The sequence below is a fragment of the Notolabrus celidotus genome, chromosome 23 (genome assembly GCF_009762535.1).
Source record: "Notolabrus celidotus isolate fNotCel1 chromosome 23, fNotCel1.pri, whole genome shotgun sequence".
Classification (NCBI taxonomy): Eukaryota; Metazoa; Chordata; class Actinopteri; order Labriformes; family Labridae; genus Notolabrus; species Notolabrus celidotus.
In genome coordinates this window covers 966,244-988,289 of record NC_048294.1, presented here as the reverse complement: position 1 = coordinate 988,289, position 22,046 = coordinate 966,244, and the positions used below count along the sequence as shown (strand labels likewise).

The 22,046-nt window shown below is 38.2% G+C and overlaps 2 protein-coding genes across 2 annotated transcripts; one reads left to right on the top strand and one right to left on the bottom strand.

Annotated features, from left to right (window-relative positions):
* Positions 1-567: 567 nt before the first annotated feature.
* On the bottom strand, positions 568-7,152 carry LOC117807196. Its single transcript, XM_034676309.1, has 6 exons — positions 6,941-7,152; positions 3,707-4,081; positions 3,272-3,361; positions 3,053-3,162; positions 2,767-2,962; positions 568-1,653 (listed from the first exon to the last, which is right to left on the bottom strand). Exons 1-5 carry the CDS (start codon positions 7,035-7,037, stop codon positions 2,930-2,932), a joined length of 705 nt encoding a protein of 234 aa, XP_034532200.1. The 5' UTR covers positions 7,038-7,152; the 3' UTR covers positions 568-1,653; positions 2,767-2,929.
* A 3,176-nt stretch (positions 7,153-10,328) lies between these two features.
* On the top strand, positions 10,329-21,622 carry LOC117807769. Its single transcript, XM_034677173.1, has 6 exons — positions 10,329-10,404; positions 12,758-13,012; positions 13,089-13,373; positions 14,607-14,732; positions 19,312-19,383; positions 21,172-21,622. The coding sequence occupies exons 1-6, from the start codon at positions 10,374-10,376 to the stop codon at positions 21,225-21,227; spliced, it is 825 nt and encodes a 274-aa protein (XP_034533064.1). The 5' UTR covers positions 10,329-10,373; the 3' UTR covers positions 21,228-21,622.
* The last annotated feature ends 424 nt before the right edge of the window (positions 21,623-22,046 follow it).

Here is a 22,046-nt window from a genome sequence, read left to right as displayed (position 1 = left end):
AAGCTGCTACAGAGGTAGAACACTACCCCCCTCTTTGAGATCCAAACTGAAGGACTCAGTGTGGTAAATTCTCAGTGAACAGCTTGATTCAGTATAGAACATAAAATCAGGTTGAACAGTTGATGTCAAAATAAACGACTCACCAGTTGAAGACGATGTTGAAATCTTTTGTATCGGACGAAACTGCTCTTGTTTTTAGCATCCCTTAAGCTGCCTATTCTCATATAAAGTACATCAAAGGTCGAAGGCATGTCACATTTCTTAATGTGACGTGGTCAAGTAGTCTTCAAATCTTACATTTAAGTGTTGAAACAACAAAAAAACAGCTGATAAATGTCTGAACCAATTATCAACATATTTGAACCAGCAAAATTACAACTGACTTATTGAGTAATCATCGAGGTTGGAACATAAACAAGAAGTGATTTTAGCTAACATCGCTTCAAAATTATAGTTTAAGATGCAAAAAACAGGCATCTTTTATAACTTAAGGTAGTGTTCTTTCTGTCTGTAACTCTCTGATTAAGCTAAGCTAACATTCATCTAACCCTAAAACTACAAACTTACATCAGAATCAATACAAAATACACAAGCAGGCTAACACTAGCTTTGCCACTTGGTTAAGCTAGCTTTACATCTACGAACTACAACTAAAGTTCTTCTTTTGATTTGACACATAGCCTTTGACATTTATCATATTCAACATTTGTGCCCAATATATGCTGGAAACAACAATATTTAAATTCAGCAGGTTTAGAAAATAATATCAGTCATAAATAACAGAAGTAACAAAATAAGAAGTCATTTACTTTGTCTTGGAACATTGTCATGGTTCCATATTTCAGTAGAAAATCAACTTAGGAAATTAGAAAAGCTTTTAAATTATAAAACCAGTGAATGGTAGAAAAACTCCTTAGGAACTTTTTTTTTCATGTGAGTCAGTACAAGAAAGTTAGAGACATCTTTGGTTTAATATCCGTGGTTAGTATCTCTTATCTAACCAGAAAAGGTCTTTCTCCATGAGAGGAAATCACATCAAGTTACATTCAACTGCTGCCGATTGCTTTAAATAACTAAGGGGTTTGAGCATCTTTTGGTTGGTTGGTATTTAAAATGTTCTCTCATTAAGAGGACTAGCTTAGATGTCCAGCTTCCAAGGTACGTCCATCCAAACCGGATATGCAGTTTCCTGAGGCCGCTAATATTTGAATAATGAGCTTTCTGGATTTAGGAATGTCAATTTAACTCAAATAGGAGGTGGGATTCCAGCCCACCAATAAAAAAAAAAGTTGGATCCAAACTAGGAAACATCCGTCATGTGTCAGTCTGAGGTCAGGTGAGGTTGTGATCCTTTCTTGTTGAAGATGAGGTGTGACATTAAAAGTAATATAAAGTAATGCTGCCATGAAGCTTGGATTCTTCTCTTCATAGAGAGATGAATGAATAAATAGGTCTTCTGTGATACAAAGCAATCCTGCTGCTGATGAAGTGCTGAGAGCCTCCAGGGGGGATTTAAAGGTCTGGCACAGTTCTTTTTTTTTTTTAAAGTCCAAAACAAACTTGTTCAGAGAAGAGAATCTGTCGCTTTCCAAGCACCCGGTCTCCAGATTCCTCCAGGGTTTGATTCAGCCACATCAAAGGTCTTTAGGTGAGCTGTGGACAGAGACAACACCAAACAGAACAGGTTAGCTTTACCACAGAAAGTACTTTGTTCCTTAATCCCTCATTCTTTGGGTTCTTGAGTCTGCAGTAGTAGTATGGGAGGCAGGCTTGATTATTCCAATAAATACCAATAGGGCTGTGACAACAATAGAACCTACCATTATAGATAGCAAGCGATTACTTTAATAAAATACTTTTGAGGCTTGCTTGTCGTATGTAAAATCTATAAAAATAGTATGGGCGGTAGGCCCTTCAGTTATCAGGCCCCCCCTTCTTTGAAGTCATGTACTTTTCATGGGTCAGGGGGAAGACACCCTCTCTAAACTAAGAGGCTTAAAACATTCATTTTTTATAGTTAGGCTTGGATCAGGTACTCGTTATGATACTATAAGCTTAGACCCTCTGTACTTTTAAGAGTAGGCCTCAAACTTTCCTTTCTAATAAAGCTTATAGTTAGGGCTGGCTCAAACTTGGATCGGGTACTCGTTATGATACTAGGAGCTTAGAGCCTCTTTGTCCTTTGGAATCATCTACCAGTTAGGGACTGGAAGGCAGACACCCTCTCTACTTTTAGTAGTAGGCTTCAAATTTTCCTTTATGATAAAGCTTATAGTTAGGGCTGGCTCCGGCTTGGACCAGCTCCTAGATATGCTGCTATAGGCTCAGATTGCCTCCTGCCCCTCCCTTATTTTCTTTCCATTTCCGTATGCATCCATGTCCTTTTGACTAACTTTATACCTGCATGAGTTCTGGAGTTTTGAGTTCTTAAAAACCAAGAAAGTCAAGGATGTCTCAAAGCTATAAAAGATGTGTCTCTCCTGATTTTGGGATTCCTCTTTTGACCTCCATTATTGAACTACAGTATACTAAAAACTTAGACCCTCAACCTCAAGTATTCAGTGCTGTCAGGTTCATTTCTAACAAACTGCTGGGACTTCTGCAGATGAACAGAGATGAAACCTCCAGTGGTTGTGTCCTTGTGCCTTCAATGCAAATTCAAGCAAATGGGGACGAGCTGCTTCTCGTTTTGAAAGTGAAAGTGGAACCCACATCTGACATGATACTCAAAGTGTGGAACAAAGATCACATTTGAATGAGACTTACTTTCTGTTTCCATCAGATAGAGTTCTCTCTGATGATCCAGGCAGGCCTTTCTGTAGCTGCTGGTTTTGACTCTGAACTGAAGATGAATTTCCAAAAGGTGGGCTCTCAACTTCATCAACTTCATCAACTTCATCAACTGCAAGCATGTGTTTGAGCAACGCAACTACGCCGATATGAGCTCAGCATTCTTGAAACCCTGAAGAGAGGAGGAAACAAAGTTTATTAACAATGTTTAAGTGGTTTATTCTAAACAACAGGAAGCAGATGATTCTTTCTCCTTACTTACATTTTGTCCCTGGCACTTGTGGTTATATAAATATATGCCTCCACCAGCAGCCAGAAATACTGCGATGAAGACCAAAAAAGAGAGCCAGATACCATGACGGAAGCGATCACCTGATGCCGAAAAACAGGACAAGGAGAAGTTAGCATGACTGAAACACAACCGACTACAAACCAAGCGATGGTTCTTGAATTTTCTCTCAGAGCTGGAGTGTTTTCTTACTTCTTGAAATGGCCCAATCGTCTAGATTGTCTGGAGTGACGGTGTTTTCTGCAGCATCCATCATCTCTGTTGTCCTCCCAAAGTCTGGATCTACAGAAGAAATAAATATAATCATTTTTAGTATTTTGTAACATTGTTCAAGACATTTTAAGGCTTTCAAACTCTAAATGTGAAATTGTTGACTTTCTTTAAAGACGTAAGAAACGCTCAAATGATAGTAAAATGTTTAATTCTGATACTGTAGAAATGAATGTTAGTCTTGGTCTTGTTGAAGATGCCTGGTTACAACTCGGACGGTCGTTTCAGCAAATAAGAACAACCAAAGCTGAAAACCCTCAGATGTAAAAAGCTAAATCGTTCAATCGTTCTGCGTCCACGTTCTTTACCTTGACGGACTGTGGACAAAGTCACGTTTCAACAAACATGTAAACTCACCGACTACCAGCTGGATGAGGGTCTGCCTCACTGGGCTCTTCAACAGCGGGATGTAGCATCTGTAAGTCCCCTGATCTTCCATGGTGACCTCCCTGATCTGCAGGGAAGCGTTCCCGTGTTTCAGGGAGTCCGTGAAGAGACTCGTCCTGTTGAAGAAGGACTTTATCTTCACGTCGGTAACGTCCTGCCTGTACCTGTACAGGAGGACGAAGTTGTACCCACTCTGGGGATCTGACGGATCCTTCTTCCAGTCCGGTCTGGACCACTCGATGGTGTAACTCTGTACGTCGTGTTCCGGCACCACATGACACTGCAGGACGACGTCCGCACCCAGGGCGGCGTTCACTGTCTGAGGACTGATCACGCGAGGCTGACCTGGAAATAACAGAGAGGAAATGTTAATCCTCTGGAAAGAAAGGAACCCTTGAACTGAAAATTTTAACTTTAAAAAAAAAATATGTATAATTTTAATTTTTCAGTAATTCATACAAAGTTTGCAGGAACGACAACTTCATCTTACAGCAACTTGAAGCTAACAAAGAGGCTTATATGTACAGATTTTAACATTTTAATCGTTCTTGGAGCTTCAACTTACATTACTATTAACAAGCTGTGTTAAATACTTGATTCTGATTGGTCCAAACCCCAAAATAAAAACCTCTGCCTGTTGACACTGTGGCAAAAAAGGTTGATTTTCCATCTCAGGCTTTCTTTTATACCCCATCTATTAAAAATAAAAGGTATTACAATGAAAAATTTCTATTGGATATGTCTCCAAAATCACTTATTTTAGTGTTTTTTTTCCAGTTATTATCATAATAAGAGTTAAAGTGACTGTAAAGGGGAACTATTTGAGCAACTTTCAGTGTTTTCAGACCAGCAGCGTCAGATAAAAGTCAGGTTTTAATTGTAACAGATCAAATTATTAGTTTCCAGCTGGTTAACTTTTTAACTTGTATATGGACGATCTTTCTGAACAGTTAAAAGCCTGTAGGCTGGGTGTATGGTGGGGAATAGACTTGTTAATCATCTGATGTATGCTGATGACTTAGTCATCCTGTCCCCCTTACAGTGCTGGATTACAACAACTGCTCAGAATATGCTCTAGCTATGGTGTTCAGCATGACATCAACTTCAATCAGCACAAAGAGTTATAATGATTGTGAAGGCCAAGGATGATCAGGACAAAGTCAAATATCTGGGGAACGTTATCAGAAATGACTTGTGTGATGATGATGATGATCTGCAGCGACAGTACCAATATGGTGGCACATAAGTTTCCAATGTGCACAGATAATGTTAAAACAGAGCTCTTTAGAGCTTACTGTACTCCTCTTTATACTGCCCACTTGTGGTGCAGTTACAGTAGAGCTAAAACAAAAAAACTTCAGGTAGCATATAATGATGCATATTGAATTTTCCTTAAACTACCAAAATGGACCAGTGCAAGTTTTATGTTTGTATCAAACAATGTCCGTACGTTTCATGCTGTACTGAGAAATTTGATGCATACATTTATGTGCTGCTTAGCCGATTCAGAAAATGAAATTTTAAGGGCGCTCACTCACTCAGACCATATTAAGTGACACAAGGTTTTTTTCTTGCTTTTGGAAACACTGGAACAAAAGCCTTTTTTATGCTGTGATCAAAATGAATGTGTAAACTATGGTCATATGATCTCTTTATTTCTTGCTGTACATGTATTTTACTTATTTTTAGTCTTTAGCCAAGGATGATCAGGACAAAGTCAAATATCTGGGGAACGTTATCAGAAATGACCTGTGTGATGATGATGATGATGATCTGCAGCGACAGTACCAATATGGTGGCACATAAGTTTCCAATGTGCACAGATAATGTTAAAACAGAGCTCTTTAGAGCTTACTGTACTCCTCTTTATACTGCCCACTTGTGGTGCAGTTACAGTAGAGCTAAAACAAAAAAACTTCAGGTAGCATATAATGATGCATATTGAATTTTCCTTAAACTACCAAAATGGACCAGTGCAAGTTTTATGTTTGTATCAAACAATGTCCCTACGTTTAATGCTGTACTGAGAAATTTGATGCATACATTTATGTGCTGCTTAGCCGATTCAGAAAATGAAATTTTAAGGGAGGTATTTTGGTATTTTTCTTGCTTTTGGAAACATTGGAACAAAAGCCTTTTTTATGCTGTGATCAAAATGAATGTGTAAACTGTGGTCATATGATCTCTTTATTTCTTGCTGTACATGTATTTTACTTATTTTTAGTCTTTAATATTACTCTTGTGCTGATATGGACCTATGAGTCTGAAATAAAGTCTATCTATAGAGAGGCGCCAACTGCTATTGTTGTGTTTCACGTCAAATTCAAGTAGTTTTAACTGAATGGTTTGTCAGTTGAGGGGAAACCACACAGATAAGTTATCTGAATGTGAATGGTGACTGCTGATAGGCAACTGGCGTGTATATCCTGCTTTTCTGGCAGTTATGGACACAATCCAAAAAATTTGAATGAAAACAAAAAACTGCCGCCTTCTTCTGGAACATGTTATTCAAAATTATCACCTGTGACCAGCAGGTAGATGGACTGATAGTGGCTGTTCTGCTTAACATTAATGGATTTGAACCCTTTTACTGTTGGGGTTGGTCTTTCTCTGTTGATTCATACCTTGAGTCAGCCTCAGTGAGTCATCTAGCCAAATCAAGTCAAAGTACATTTTTTCACATGAGTGGTATTGAATATTTCCCATATATGGACTCAAACATTTAAAATGTGTCACATGCTTTCAGCAGGGGCAGTAGGCTTTAGATGCTCCTTATAGCTAGATAATATAATCATATTTAAAGAAGATATTAAGATGAGTGGATGACTAACATGATTAATGTGATGTCTGTTTAACATTTCTTGGTAGGTTACACAGAAATAATCTGTACTTTATCTAGTTACTACAGCTAACAGGTGTTGTGGTTCGAAGCGTAACCCAGTTATCTGGCGACCAGGCGTGTCGTAGCTATGACAACAGTCAAAATACAAAATGAGTCTTCGTGAATACATCCCATATTAATCCTTCTTACTATTACTAAATGGTCTCATCATAAACAAAGAAGTAAAACCGTTGAAGAGTTGTAAACTACAACAAACGGCTGAAAGTCCCCAGAAGATAAGGCAGCCATTTGAACCGAAACACTAGTTGACTGGAATGAATGGGGTAACGTGCTCCAGCGGGTTTAAAACAGCGCGAGCTTACCTTCAACAAGCGTCCACACAAGCACCGTGAAAACGGCAGAGAGAATCCACCACCGAAGGGAGGTCTGGACCAACACGAAGTCCCTGATCTGGGTCATAAAACTGCTCAAAAAGTCCTTCAGTGATGGTCTTTCCCGGTCCACTCCTGAGTCCTGTGTGTGTCAACTGTCAACTGCTGCTTCCATTCTTAAGGTTCCACCCTTTTGATGTGTGTTCCAGCCTATGGTTCCAGCCAATCACAGGATAGTAGAGCGGGGCACGCAACGGCGTCATGACCTCATGACGCAAATTTTCCATAATAAAGTACGTCTCCATGACAGGAACATTCTCGAATGTTCAAAAATAACTAAGAAACATACACATTGTTAATAAAACAGTCTTTTTTAGTTATTTTATTTAAACAAAGAAGGAATCTGGTATTTGACTGAACTATGTGAAGAGATTAAATAAGATTCAAACTCAACATTTCATAATTAACTCATATTTACATCATTTTTATTTTTAAAACAGTTATTTTAAATCCAATTACAGTGGTTATATTGCCCACTGTAATCAAAGCATACACAAAAAAACAATGATACAAATAAATACTAAATTTGTTTTCATGAGCAAAATATCCAATATTCAATCATATTTTAATGTATTTTAAACAGTTTCATATACATATATATGTTCATACATCTACATATATATATGTTCATACATATACATATGTACATACATACACATATATACGTACACATACATGCACAAATACTAATAAGACATATTTATACATACATACACACATGCACATATAAACTTACATTACAAAATATATATTTTAAGATTAAGATTAAGAGATTCCTTTACTCGTCCCACAACGGGGAAATTGAAGTGTCACAGTAACAGAGTAGACAGTGCAAAAGAAATATAAAAAGCAAACAAGAGCCTATAAATCAACAATTATTAAAAAGTTATTAGCAATTTAAATTTAAATTTAAATTAAAGAGGTAAAAAATAAGCATATCTTAAAAAACACACACACACATATATATATATATATATATATTATTGGTTATAGAGTCTGACCACTGCAGGAAGAAAAGAGCTGTGGTATCTCTCCATGAGACACCGCGGGTGAAGAAGTCTGTCACTGAACGAGCTGTGGGTACAGATTTTGTTGATGTACTACTATTGCAGGTATTACTAAAGGTGCATTATTAAAATATAATGCATAAAATACATCAACAAGAACATAAAAAATACATAAAATATAAAAATGAACTGCTATAAACTATAAAAAAAACATGAATGACTAAATATATATAAGTATTATAATGTAATTAGTGGCACTAATACTTATTTGAATCAGAAAACAATGCTTAGAGTAATAACAGTAATACAAGTAACACTTAATATAATGGTTGTAGAGATTAAAACATTTTAAATGTTATTCATCTGTTGATGTATTCTCTGAAGCTCACTTGATGATTACTAATTATGACTTAAAGAGAAAGAATAGGATTTAAAATGTTTATATTTCTTGTCAGATATGTGTTTCTTGTTTAACGTAGATTTAAACAAACAATACAATCAGTTTGTGATTATTGATTTATGTAAATGCACTTTAACCCCAAATGATATCATCTTTATCATTTCACATATGACATCATCTCTGTGTTGAACATGCCTTGGCTTGTCTTTTATAAGCTGAGTCAGCATCATATTTTGTGACTCATTTAGTAAACAGATTATTATCTTTTATATTTATTTTATTTGTATGTGTGTATGTACTGTATGTATGTATATACCTTATATATATATATATATAGTTAATATTTCAATTTATGTATGTATATATTTTTATTTCTTTTTCTTTTTTTTTGTATGTATATATATGCTTTCATATGACTATGTTCAAAACATGAATATGTTTGAAATAGTGAACCTGAATTGTAAAGTTTGCGTTTTGCCAATAAAAAACAAAAAGTTTGGAAAACAGGCCGAGAGCAACACATTTCTTCAAGTCATGGTGACGTGTCAATTTCTGATGATGCTGCTTTATCCCAAACTGTTTTTTATTTGTCGCCCTGTCATGTTTACAATCAGAGTTTCACAAGGAGCTGAAATAAGCTGAGTCACCTTTGAGCATATGACAATAAAACAATATAATGTTTCACTTTTAACATTTTATATGTTGTCTTTCAGTTAAATATACAGTTTTCATTGTATTCTGCTTTTGCCAAAAATTTACACTGCGTCCAAACTCTTTCGTAAACAGAGATATAAATCCAATGGGCCCTTTTTTCATGCTGGGATGCCGAATTCTGAAACATTTACAACCCATAGATGTCACATGTTGAAATCAGCTTTCCAATTATATTATCCTCTGCTGGCACGAATTAACCAATCACTTAAAAATGCCAATTACTTGTTATTTTAACCCTCCTGTTATGTTCGTTTCTTAAGGACAGCAATAATGTTCCTGGGGCGCATCTAAAGATCCGAAAGTGTCAGAACCCCAAAAAATCCCAATAAACATTTTTTAATCTCATTATTTAACTCCATCATGAACCATTTAAATCAATATTTAGTGCAATGGTGTTCTTTAATCCTCACAGATCATAGTTCAATGAAGATGTCTCACTCATTTTTTTATAAACACAGTTGCAAAGTAGCATTTAGTATTTGACATTTCTGACCCCTTTCAGCCTCCAGTTTGACTGCTGGGTCAAATTGACCCACAACTAGTGTTTATGTAATATAAACATGCAGGGGGGGTTGCAAATGTGTGAAATGAGCCATTTTCATTTTATATGTTGTTTACCCTAATTAAGCCAAGCAGAATAAGTTTCATAGCGAAAACATAATTTTTTTTTTTTTTAGATTTTTGAACTTTAAAAAGGGTCAATTTGACCCGGAACATAACAGGAGGGTTAAATCATTTTACACCTAAATGTTTTCTATTTCTTTTTAACTTCACATGTTTTTTATTTATTAATGTATTCATTTATTTATTTATATGTTGATTTTATTAATTAAATTAATTTCGTTTTTATTATTATTATTATTATTATTATTATTATTATTATTATTATTATTATTATTATTATTATTATTAATAATAATTTATTTTTATTTCAAGTTACAAGTTGGTCAAAAAGTTACAAATAAAATAACAACAACCAAAAAGAAAATACCATGAATGAATAGCAAAGGTAACTTTTTGCACACTTTGTTGTTGAGCAAAGCTAAAAAAAAGAAGTTAGAGTTTCTAAACCAAAGTTCAAAAATTCAGGTCATCTGTGGAGGAAGGCGGAGGCTAAGGTGATGACTTTACAAAAGGAGTGTTGCATCTAAAATATCAAAGCAGGAAGCTGTGGGCTCGCACTGTCAAGAGTGACATGAACAGGCCCCCAGTCTGACAACCTGACAGTTTCTACCAGAACATCATGGCAATAGCAACACTGTGCGCTGTCGTGGGTGAGTCCTGAATGTTTGTGTTTTAGTTTAAAGAGCTGATCTAAATGCTTTTTATCGCTCTTGTTGAATAAAACACCAACGACTGACCTATAACTTGTGCAACTCAGGCAGTTATTTGAAGTACTGCTCAGTTCGTTCTTGCAAATAACATATGAGCAACTTCTGATCCCACTACTAGTCATGATCATATCTGTAAAATTATGATTCAGCTTGTTGTCGATTCTGCTTTTTGCTGATATTTACAAAAAAACCTAAAACTATTTCTCTCACAGAAATAGCCAGGTATTTGTGAAAGTATCTTGAGACACATCTTTATCTCTACAGTGTCTTCTTTTGTGTATCTGATCATCTATTGTGGGCGACATGTGAAGCGACGATTTCATGGACTTTGTGTTCTTTAGTGCTGAAGATGCTATCAGCTTTGGTTCTTTGGTTTGGCCTTTATAAGACAACTCAAAGGACTTCACAGCATCTCTTCCACCTACACACAAACTATAAAAAGCTGAGAGGTAAACAGCTCATGTGTTATTTTAATGCAGAGCTGCAGAAAGAAAATAGACGATGCACATCTTGAAACATTGCACAAGTTGTTCAAAATCACATCCGTAGTGAAACAACAAACAACTAAATGTCACTAAGGTGAGAGGCTATACAGGCGTCCGCATATCAGCTTTTTATTCGGCCTGTAAATCAATCAGTCGATCAATTCTTATCTATAGAGCAATACAGCAAAATACACCAATTCACTATAAATACATCTCAGGAAAGAGCAGGTCAAGCTTGTACTTGTGATATTATTTAAAGAGACCCATCATGAATCAGTTTTCAGACAAGCAGTCGTCGATGGTGACAAAAGAAAACTCCCTTTCTGCAGACGAGAAACCGCAAACAGGTCGAGCCTCACTGGTAGACAGCCATCCGCCAGTACAGGTTTGGCCTAGACAGAGACAAAGCAGTCTGGGTCAAGCAGATCCAAGGCAGCAGACACTCCCAACATTCTGGGTTCCCCAAGAACCCAAGAGACAAGGGAGTTAAAAATAACCCACCTGCAAAGTGATATTATTTGGCAACCTAAGCCTATAGCAGCATAACTAGGGCCTAGTCTAAGCCTGAGTCTGTCTTAACTATAAGCTTTGCTAGAAAAGGAAAGTTTAAAGCCTGTGTCTAAAAGTAGAAAGGGTGTCTGCCTCCCGGTTCCATACTGGTAGATGATTCCAAAGGACAGGGGCCTGATAACTGAAGGCTCTACCTCCCATACTACTTTTAGAGACTTTAGGTAATAAGCTCCTTATTGTGATATTATTTTAAAAAACCCATCAGGACTCCATTTTCAGGCAAGCAGTCGTCGATGGTGACAAAAGAAAACTCCCTTTCTGCAGACCAGAAACCGCAAACAGGTCTAGACTCACTGGTAGACAGCCATCCGCCAGTGCAGGTTTGGCCTAGACAGAGACAAAGACAGAGAATGTTATATATAAAGATAACAATGGTGGTGTAAGCCAAGCAGGTCCAAGGCAGCAGACGCTCCCAACATTCTGGGTTCCCTAAGAACCCAAAAGACAAGGGAGTTAAAAATAACCCTCCTGCAAAGTGATATTCTTTGGCAACCTAAGCCTATAGCAGCATAACTAGGGCTTAGTCTAAGCCTGAGTCTGTCTTAACTACAAGGTGTGCTAAAAAAGGAAAGTTTAAAGCATGCGTCTAAAAGTAGAGAGGGTGTCTGCCACCCGGACCCTGACTGGTAGATGATTCCAAAGGAGAGGGGCCTGATAACTGAAGGCTCTACCTCCCATACTACTTTTAGAGACTTTAGGTACGATGAGCAGACCTGCATGTTGGGAGCGTAGTGTTCTAGAGGGGTAATAGGGCACTTTGAGCTTTGTAGGTCAGGAGAAGGATTTTAAATTCTAGTCTAGATTTTATGGGGAACCACTTTAGAGAATCCAACACGGGAGAGATGTGTTAGTTCTAGTCAGTACTTGAACTGCAGCGTTTTGGACCAGATGAAGAGTCTTTAGAGAGCCTGATAAAAGAGAGTTACAGTAATCTAACCTGGAGGTCACAAATGCATGGACTAGATTTTTCCCCGGACCCTGGCTGGTAGATGATTCCAAAGGCAAGGGGGCCTGATAACTGATGGCTCTACCTCCCATACTACTTTTAGAGTCTTTGAGTAACACAAGCAGGTGTGCATTCTGGGAATGTCACATCTTGAAGGGTATTAAGACACTATTAGGCCTTTTTTAAGATAAGATTGTACCGACAAGAGTTCCATAGGTGGGAAGAAGAACCTGTTTACTTTGTTGAGGTGTATTTTATATATCCATGAGTCTACCGGTTCTTCTCTTTGCAGCGGCTCTGAGAGTTCTCCCGAACAGATCCCAGTTTTTTGACTATGAGCACGTGTCTCTGAGCTGTGGGCAGCAGAGAAACCTCTGTGGATGGACGATCAAGAGGAACACATGCACGACCCCAAACAACAACTGCTCCCAAACATGGAATGGCAATAACGGCTCCTTTGATGCTATTTACGGCTTTGATAGTGGAGTGTACTGGTGTGAGTCTGCAGCAGGAGAGCGCAGCGAGGCCGTCAACATCAACGTGACCGGTGGGTTCAAAAGCCATATAAAGATTTGCGGTCAAATAACACTTTGTGCAAAATAATCCTGTGATCCCTCCCTCAGATGGTTCTGTTATTCTGGAGATTCCTAATCTTCCTGTGATGAAAGGAGATAATGTGACTCTGGGATGTACATGCAAGATGGAATCCGCCTCCAGTAGTCTTAATGATTTCGTCCTGAGTTTCCCCCCAAATCACACCGCTAACTTCTACAAAGATGGCGTCCTCATCGGGAGTAGCTCCACTGGAAACATGACGATCCACGGTGTTTCTAAATCTGATGAAGGGCTCTACGAGTGTAACATCTCTGGGTTTGGACAATCGCCAAACAGCTGGCTCACTGTCCGAGGTAAGTCCTTGAAAGATGAATGTTATATTTCATGACCCTAACCCTAACCCTCACAGCTAATCATGATCTGGCCTCTGAGCTGAATATTTTACCCTAATTCATGATCCAGTGATAAACTAACCGTTTGGCACTGATTTTCTTTAGTCAGTGGTTATGTTCCACTTAACCACAGACCGTCCTATCCACGTCCAAATATGGCCTCTCCTGAATCCAAGAAACCAAGATGGTGTCGGCCAAAACGCCCAAATCAAGGCTCCAAACCATTATTATAACCTTTATTTAACCAGGAAATGCTCATTGAGATTAAAAATCTCTTTTCAAAGAGAGTCCTGGCCGAGATAGGCAGCAGCACATTTACAGAGTCACAAACAGACAATATACATAAATACAAATAACAGACGCATACAACAGCTACACAACAGGTACCTCCAGAAAAACAGCATGTCACATTTAAACAAAACATCTACAGACAGATGCTTCAGCCTCCAAGTCGTTTAAGGAGCCGTTAAAAGCATTCAAAGATATCATGTCAGACAGTTTTAGATCCTAAAAAGCAGTCCAGGTCGAGGGAGCAGCAAACCTGAAGGACTTTTCCCCCCAAGTTCAGTCCTGATCCTTGGAACAGATAGTAATTTAAGATCCTGAGATCAAAGATTATGACTTCCTGAGTTCTTTTGTGCAATATAAGTGAGGAGGTAACGAGAGGTAGGACCATCCTACTCTTGAGTACAGCACACAGTGAGGAGTCATCGTTTTAAAGTTTGTGGTAAACCTCAAAGCTCCATGATACACAGTATCAAGTACCATAACCTTAATCCTCACATGTGGATTACATCAAAATGTCTGGAACCAATCTTACACAGTCGAGTTTGATACAGAGTTTTGAATGCTTATGGTGAAATATAGTTGCTAGTTTGTGACTTCCTGTTTTTGAGTACGCGGGTCAGCTTCAAAAACTAGCAGTTGCTACTTCACTGCCACCTTGCAAACGTGTTAGCTGAGTTGTGAATATGTCAAATAAAAAAATAATCTGACTTTTGTTTAGAAATTTGGTTGTTTGTTGTAAAAAAAAAAGATGAAAATTTGATGTAAATATCACTGAATTGTTGAAATGAATCACTTTGTGCCTGTGACATTTGAGCAGGATGTGTTCAGCCATAGACAAAACCAGCCACAGTGTCAAGTGCCTTTGTTGTTTTAGGCCAACGTGTTGTTTTTTTTTGTTGTTGTTAGAAGCAGGACATCCTGAGGTACCTGACTTTCCCCCTGCAAACACTCAACTTCCTGTGGTGGTCGCCCTCTGTGTGGTGATCTTCTTGATCTCTGCGACGCTGCTCTGCCTCTGGAAAAACTGCAAAGGTTAGCCCTCTGCGTATAACATGCTATTTTCTGTCCTGTTGTTTCTGCGGTGAATGTGACTAGGCCAAGCTGCAAGGTGTTGCTGATAGCAAGTGTGGCTATGCAGTGACCTTGAACAAACAACATCAACTGCGTGAGACCAGAGTAAGAACTGGGAGTGTCTGCACAGACGTAACTAAAGCTAACAAATGTTCGTCAAGGTCTATGAATTCTTGCTTTTCATTGTAAATGGAGCAGACCAAGGTTCGTGCGTGGTTGGGATTATGTGCGTCAAGCTTGTTTCCAATACAAGGCCCAATCTCAATGTCCTCCCTGAGCCCTGAGCCCTGAACCCTGAACCCTGAGCCCTGAGCCCTTCTTGACTTAACTGACGTCAGCTGGAAAGTGATAGAGGGCAGGAGGCTGTAAGGGCTCAAACTTTAGAATTAGGAATGGGACAGCACTTTGAGACTTCTAACGTGACCTGCATGATGTCAACAGCTCACCTGAGCGATATTAGGAATCATTATTGCACAATTTTTACTTTCCTGAAATTCAAGGCACTTAAAGGTGACATATTGTGCTCTTTTTCATCAACATATATTGGTCTAAGAGGTCCCCAAAACATGTCTTCAAAGTTTATTGCTCATAAAAACACTTTGAAATCAGATTCTGGTCTGCCTGTAAACCCCTCTTTTTCAGCCCTGCTCAGAACAGGCTGTTTTCTGTGTCTGTGCCTTTAAATGAGAATGAGCTCTCTGACCACGCCCCCTCAGGAAGTGGGTGTGGCCTCGGCTGTCCGGCACGTTGATCTAATGTTTACATGTTGGCTGAATATACACGGCTGCTCACAGACCCGCGTTACTTCAACCCTCTGAATCTGATCCAGAATCTGATCCTGACGGAGAGGCGCCTGCAGCAGGACCTTTCTGAACCATTGGTCACAGATTTAGTGTTTCTTGTTGTTTTATTTGTCAGTATGTCGACGTGTGTCTTGGTGCACAGCTACTAACATGTAGCTATGTGGCTATGCTAACTAGCGCTAGCACTTATCCATGACAAATAAAATCATCCACTAGATCTTCAAATCTGCAGACATGGGGAGTCAAACCGACCTTTGTGTTTATTAAGACAGCCTACAACTAGCATGCCTCCCTCCTAAGCTCCTTGTTAGCACACATGTGTGCAGGGAATGAAAAAAGGAGGAGGGGTTGAGTTGTATTTTATACAGTCTATGGGCTGAACAAGCTCCGAGCTCTGACTTCCTGTTACAGACCGGATGGCGTTGTGACGTATGAAAAACACTGAAAACTGAAACGGCTGGTTTCAGCACACATTTACAGAAAGGTGGAGAAATCAGAACAGGGGCAGAATGGATTCTTTGACTTTTCAGGGGGTTTGTAGACAGGGACACAGATTTCAGGGAGAGAAGCATTAAAAAGTCCAGTTTGCATGATATGTCACCTTTAAGGGACGGACTGCCTGATTGTCATGTGATCCATTCTCTTACTGTACAGACTGCTTAACCACACAATTTAAAATGTGCAAATATTATAACACTAGACATTTATGATTTAAACTGGATACACATATGTGTGAAGATAAATAGATGACAGGTGTTGTCTCTATTTATACTTACAGGCAATTTTTTTTACCTGTGAATTTCATTGCAACTTCCATGCCTCTTTTTTACTGTTGCACTTTTTTAAATTTCATGTTACAGCCTTTGTTTACCCTCCAAGCTCGAGGGCTTCCCCGGGGAATCCTGTGTTTCACCTCACAATGCTATGAATTCTGGGTAATTCCCTTACGCTAAGTCTGCACTAATGCCCACTTACAGAAAGGGGGCATAAAGGGCTCAAAAAGTCAGTGAGATATCCCTCACACACTTCATGATTTGACAGTGGAACAGACCTAAACCCTCACGGACTGAGCGGGGAACGCGCCTCAAAGTCAGTGAGTGCTTGAGGGTGGACATTGAGATTTGGCCGAAGTGTGATTTTGCGTGCAAATTTGCCCTAATTTGATTTAAACTAACCGGTTCATAAACTTCAAAGGAAGTCCGTAAAGGTCACATGTTATGGTATTTATAGCACTTTCAAATGTGTCCAAGTTTCCAAGCCTTTGAGTTCAACTTCAAAAAACACCACAAATTCAGCAAGCAGGGAGGGGGTGCAGAGTGAGGTAGAAGGATGCAGAGGCGGAAAAACACCAAAACAAAAGTGGCGAGCGCTCCAGAAGAACCTGAGCCAGTACACATCACATATGATGCAGAATCTGACCCTGAACACGAGGAAGCAGCCATGCTTACAACTGTGGTAGTGGGAGTGGTTTAGCATGCTTGTGCGCCTATGCAAACCCCCTCCTGTTGTATCAAAGGAGCCTTGTTTTCTCAGTAGGTGGGCTTCAGTTAGAACACAGAAGGCCGGAGGATGTTTTAGGGTTTCGTACAGGCAAGGAGAAATATGTTTTTGTTATATGGGACCTTTAAACATTTGAATTAAAATATATGACTGATAACTGATAATCAACACATTCACAACTTGCCAAAGACTAACTCTCTAAATTTGACGTCTATGTTCATCTTTTCAGTTTTTCATGTGCTGGGCTCTGCAGGCCAGTAAGCAATAAATAAAATACATACCTTATGAAGTCTTAACAATAAAACAAGAAACTGAATGTATTGAAATGAAACATTTAATAGATTGAACAGGCTGTAATTAAGCATAATTGCTGTTTTTATCTCATGGATGGAAGAACTTCTCTTGCTTGGTGAAACAAGAACATTATTGCTCTCTTCATCATACAGGTTGCCTCACGGTTGTGTGGTCCCTCGGGCAAATAAAGATTGGAATAAGCATGATACATAAACCTCCTCTCACTCCCTCCGCAAAACAGCAACCCACTTCCCCCCTGCTCGCCTTGTTCCCAGCTCTGGAACTCTCTCCCACCTGACCTCCTCAACACTGACTCACTCCCACATTTTAAATCCAAACTCAAAACTCATCTGTTTAAACTGGCTTATTCCATCTGACCACAACTCCTCTGTCCATTCACTTCAAACTTTTTAAACTGTGTTTTATTTCCTGTTTGCTATTTAAACTCTGTTTGTTTTTAATGTTGTAAGGTGACCTTGAGTGCCAAGAAAGGCGCCTATAAATAAAATGCATTATTAATTTACCACAAAAATGATAATTCTTGAATCATTGGTAAGTTACAGAAGAATGATTTCTCTATTTCGTTTTGGGTTTTCAGTTTCCTTTGAATTTACATAACCACAAACAGCTTGGTATTCAAACTTAGTTTCTGTACTTAGTTCTGTCATTTATTAATACTATCTGGTTAGGAGTCTTAAAAAACGACAGAAACAGTTTGGGAAGTTCTTAAACCTTGTTAGCATTTCAAAATTACAAAAAGAAAAACGCTTTAAAAGAGAAACAAAAATGAAAATTGACTTAAATGAAAACAGAACAAGAAAGATTATCACTGACTCAATAGTGTCTGCAGTACAGTCCAATGGGAAAACTCCTAACAGAGTTCAATTTAAAATTGTATTGTGTGTGTGTGTGTGTGTGCGTGTGTGTGCGTGTGCGAGCGCTTTATCAATGTGATGTTTTAGTTGTGACCTGCCAAGGGACTGCAGATGTAAATTAGCTTTAAGCTAACTCTGGTACAATGCATCAAATGGTGACATTTATGTTAAATATTGTACATGGTCCCTTTACAAATAAATCAAATACATAAATAAATACCAAAATTAAAGTTTTAAAATCAAGGTAAATTAAGTTAACAAATATTATAATAACAATAATAATAATAACAATATTAAAATATAGTAAAATAAAATAATAATAATAATAATAATAATCTATAAATAAACACATAACAATAATAATAATAATAATAAAAATAATAATAATAATAATAATAATAACATTCATAATATCATATAACAATAATGATAATAGTATAAACAAACATAATAATAATTATTGAAATAATAATAATAACAATAATAAAACCAATAATAGTGTACACAAATAACATAATAATATTAAATAATAATAATCATCAAATTATCAATAATTTAAAAATAATATAAAAGTAATCAAATTTAGTAAATTAAATAAAAAGACACAATCCTTCTCTGAGCTCCTCCAGCATCTTTCTCTTCAAATCAGGCTCCTCCCCCTCTCTCTTTGTTCTCCTAAGCCCCTCCCCCTGATGCACACCTTCGTCTACCTGGGTGACACACCTCTTTTCCAGGCTGACTGGAAGCTAAACGTGACATCACTAAAAAACTTGAGTTACAGGAACAGAGACAAGACATAACACGTCTTAACTGTTCAAGGATTTATTCATGATTATTCAAGAAGAACTTCTGAGGTTACTTCACTGAGGTCACACTACAGCTGCTAACTTTCACACAGGGAGAGCAACAAAAACCTGACAGCTGACAGCAGGTTCTATTTCGACTTGTTTGTGAAAACAGAGCTGAAACTCTCTATTTTAATACTTTCATGGTTCAGTCTCTTTTGAATTTACATAAACAGCTGTGTGTGAACATTGAAACCTGTAATCTGAAAGCTTCATGTTGCAGGACAAGACGACCCTGACGTCCCGTACACTGATGTCACCATCACTCAGGGAGTGCAGCCAAACAAGATCACAGGTAAAAAAACATGCTTCTTAAACATGAATAAACAAAAACCACTCGAATAAAGAACACAAGAAGATAGGGAGGAAGATACTCAGATATTGAAATGAGGTTATGAACCACAAACTGACACAATCAGAGTGAAGACAGGAGTAACAAAGCTGTGTGAACTCACCACAGCTGCTTCACACTGAGTCAGAGTTTCCACTCTGTAATGACTATCAGATAAAGAGTGTGTTTGTTGTGAGCTGCCTGAAGAGGAAGTCCCGCCCTCATCACCACCTCATTGGTTCAGCTAGATGACAGTCAGAAGCTGTTGCAGGGGTTACTGTCAATAAACAAATGAGGTCATCGCAGCTCTAGAAACTGAGTCACATGGTAACTATTTACAACAACCCAGTTTCTATTTTTACTTTTATGGGCATGAACTGATAAAAATAACACATGGATACAGTGAGCCACATCAGGAAAAAGAGGTTAGATAAATATTAAGTCAGTAAACAAACAGAACCAAAACACAGTGTCCATTTGTTCTGTCTCCAGTTATTCCAGACATGTCTTATAGAAAATGATGTAGAGTACTATGATGACAAAAACTATCCTACAGTTGCGTACAGATACCTAGCATGTAGCCACATGTTTGTAAAACTATCATTTAGTTTGACCTATATTCACATTGTTCCACTTCACTGTAGTATTTTTAGATTTGGTTACACTTTGAGTATAGCTCTACAGCTGGCTGTATTTTAAGACTATAAGGATAAAGCTTAGTTTAATAATAATAATAATAATAATAATAATAATAATAATAATAATTCATAGGATTTATATAGCGCTTTTCTTGATACTTAAAGTCGCTTTACATAAAAAAAAACAAAAAAAAAAAACAGGTGCACTATTGGAATGTCACTTTAACGCTTTGTGTTTTATCAAAATGTGAATTTATTTGCATATTGATCGTTGTTTTTGGCAGTCTGTAGCGTAGGAGAATCTTTATGTCAGTGGTTCTCAAAGTGGGGTCCTAGGACCCCTGGGGGTTCCGTGAACCATAGCGTGGGGGTCCGTGAAATAAATATAAAATAATTCTAATACATTTCTAAAATGTTGTGTCATTAAAAACAGCATATATACAGATGAGGACCATTTGCGCCAATTAAACCAGCATATTGTGGCCATTACACCCACCCTAGTTAGCTTTGGGCTAATAGAAACTGATATGATTGTGACACACATCAATCCGTCACACATCACTCCAGTCATAACTGCTCCTGCTACTACTTAGCTTTGCTTTCTACCTCGCAAGAATGGAGCCATTACTAAATCAGTTCACATCGTCAAGGGATGCTAAGCCCAAGCTAGCTAAATTAAGACAATATGACGACAGGTATATAGAGTTTGGTTTTATTGAGAACAGTGACGGGAGACCAAAATGCGTCATGTGTCTTCAGGTGCTAGCAAACGAAGCTATGAAGCCAGCTAAGCTAACATCTGATCACCCAGAATATAAGGACAAAACTAAAAACTTGATCCAGGGAAAGAGCGAGGAATACATCCGCCAGATTTTTTTCATTGATAAGTTTTACAATACAAATAGTTCCAAGGGCAACTAAGAGTGAGAATGGTAGTAAGCTTCTGCTTAATCTATGTTACAATTATGAGGGGTACCTTGGAAAATGTTCTCACCTGTAAGGGGTCCCTGGCCCCAAAAAGTTTGAGAACCCCTGCTTTATGTTCTTTTGTTTGCCTTAATGCTGTTCAACCACACAGGGATGGTAACAGTTTGTGTCTGTGTTTCCCACACAGACGTGGACGCCGTGCCGACCTTCTACTCGACAGTCAAACTACCTGGAAGTTTCTAACCGGACACAGTTTGATGGACTAATCAGCGCCCCCACGTCAAGATTCAGACTCTGAAAGCTCTTGTGAAAACCATCCTGTGACAAGTGGTCCTTTTTCAATTTGACATTCAAAATGTTTCATGTGATTTGAGGGGGAACTGGGTCTTCTAGTTCTGATGAGTAGTTATTAATGATGTCATCATAATTTCCCTTCACAGCATTGAAACACAGAGAGTCTTTTTAGTGTAACTGCAAGAAGGAAGAAAAAAAACAGCAACACCAGCAAACCACAACATGAAGGGATCATAACTGCAGAGCCAGGATGTCACTGTTGCGATGTGTGTCATATTCACAAGCCACATAAATCATTGAGTGTTCAAGGTGCAGCTTTTTGACATAGTAAATGTTTACCCTCATTGATCACTGAGTGTGTCACTCAAACTCGTGATGCAGTGGAAGGTATTAAACCAGTACTTCCTCATTCCACTCTCATCACGTCAGAACTGATGTCAGGGATTCCCTCAGTGGAGACACGCGTACGTGGAACCTCAGAGGGAAGGCGTTGTTTCTTATTAGCTGGTCAAATTACAGATTACCACATGACAGATGTTTGCTGAGCTGTGTGCGCTCTAACGGGTTTCCCAGAGTAACAAAGACAGTGTTACTGTTGCTGAGAATTTATAAAAGAATACACCAAAACCCCTGAAAACCAGCAAGAGCCCACATTACAGCATCTCTCCTTACTGTCAGTGCACTTTGACATTTTAGTCATTTCAGAAACTTGATTTTAAACCTTTTAAACATCTATTTTCAATCATTTCACATAAGTATACAGAACTG

What these genes read in the sequence shown, in the direction of transcription:
- LOC117807196 (XM_034676309.1), bottom strand. Translation starts at nt 7,037, where the DNA reads ATGACCCAGATCAGGGACTTCGTGTTGGTCCAGACCTCCCTTCGGTGG. An exon ending in TGTGTGGACGCTTGTTGAAG is followed by an intron (nt 4,082 to 6,940) that starts GTAAGCTCGCGC and finishes TGTTATTTCCAG; the next exon opens with GTCAGCCTCGCGTGATCAGT. An exon ending in ACAAGTGCCAGGGACAAAAT is followed by an intron (nt 2,963 to 3,052) that starts GTAAGTAAGGAG and finishes TCCTCTCTTCAG; the next exon opens with GGTTTCAAGAATGCTGAGCT.
- LOC117807769 (XM_034677173.1), top strand. Translation starts at nt 10,374, where the DNA reads ATGGCAATAGCAACACTGTGCGCTGTCGTGG. An exon ending in AACACTGTGCGCTGTCGTGG is followed by an intron (nt 10,405 to 12,757) that starts GTGAGTCCTGAA and finishes TTCTCTTTGCAG; the next exon opens with CGGCTCTGAGAGTTCTCCCG. An exon ending in CCTCTGGAAAAACTGCAAAG is followed by an intron (nt 14,733 to 19,311) that starts GTTAGCCCTCTG and finishes TTCATGTTGCAG; the next exon opens with GACAAGACGACCCTGACGTC.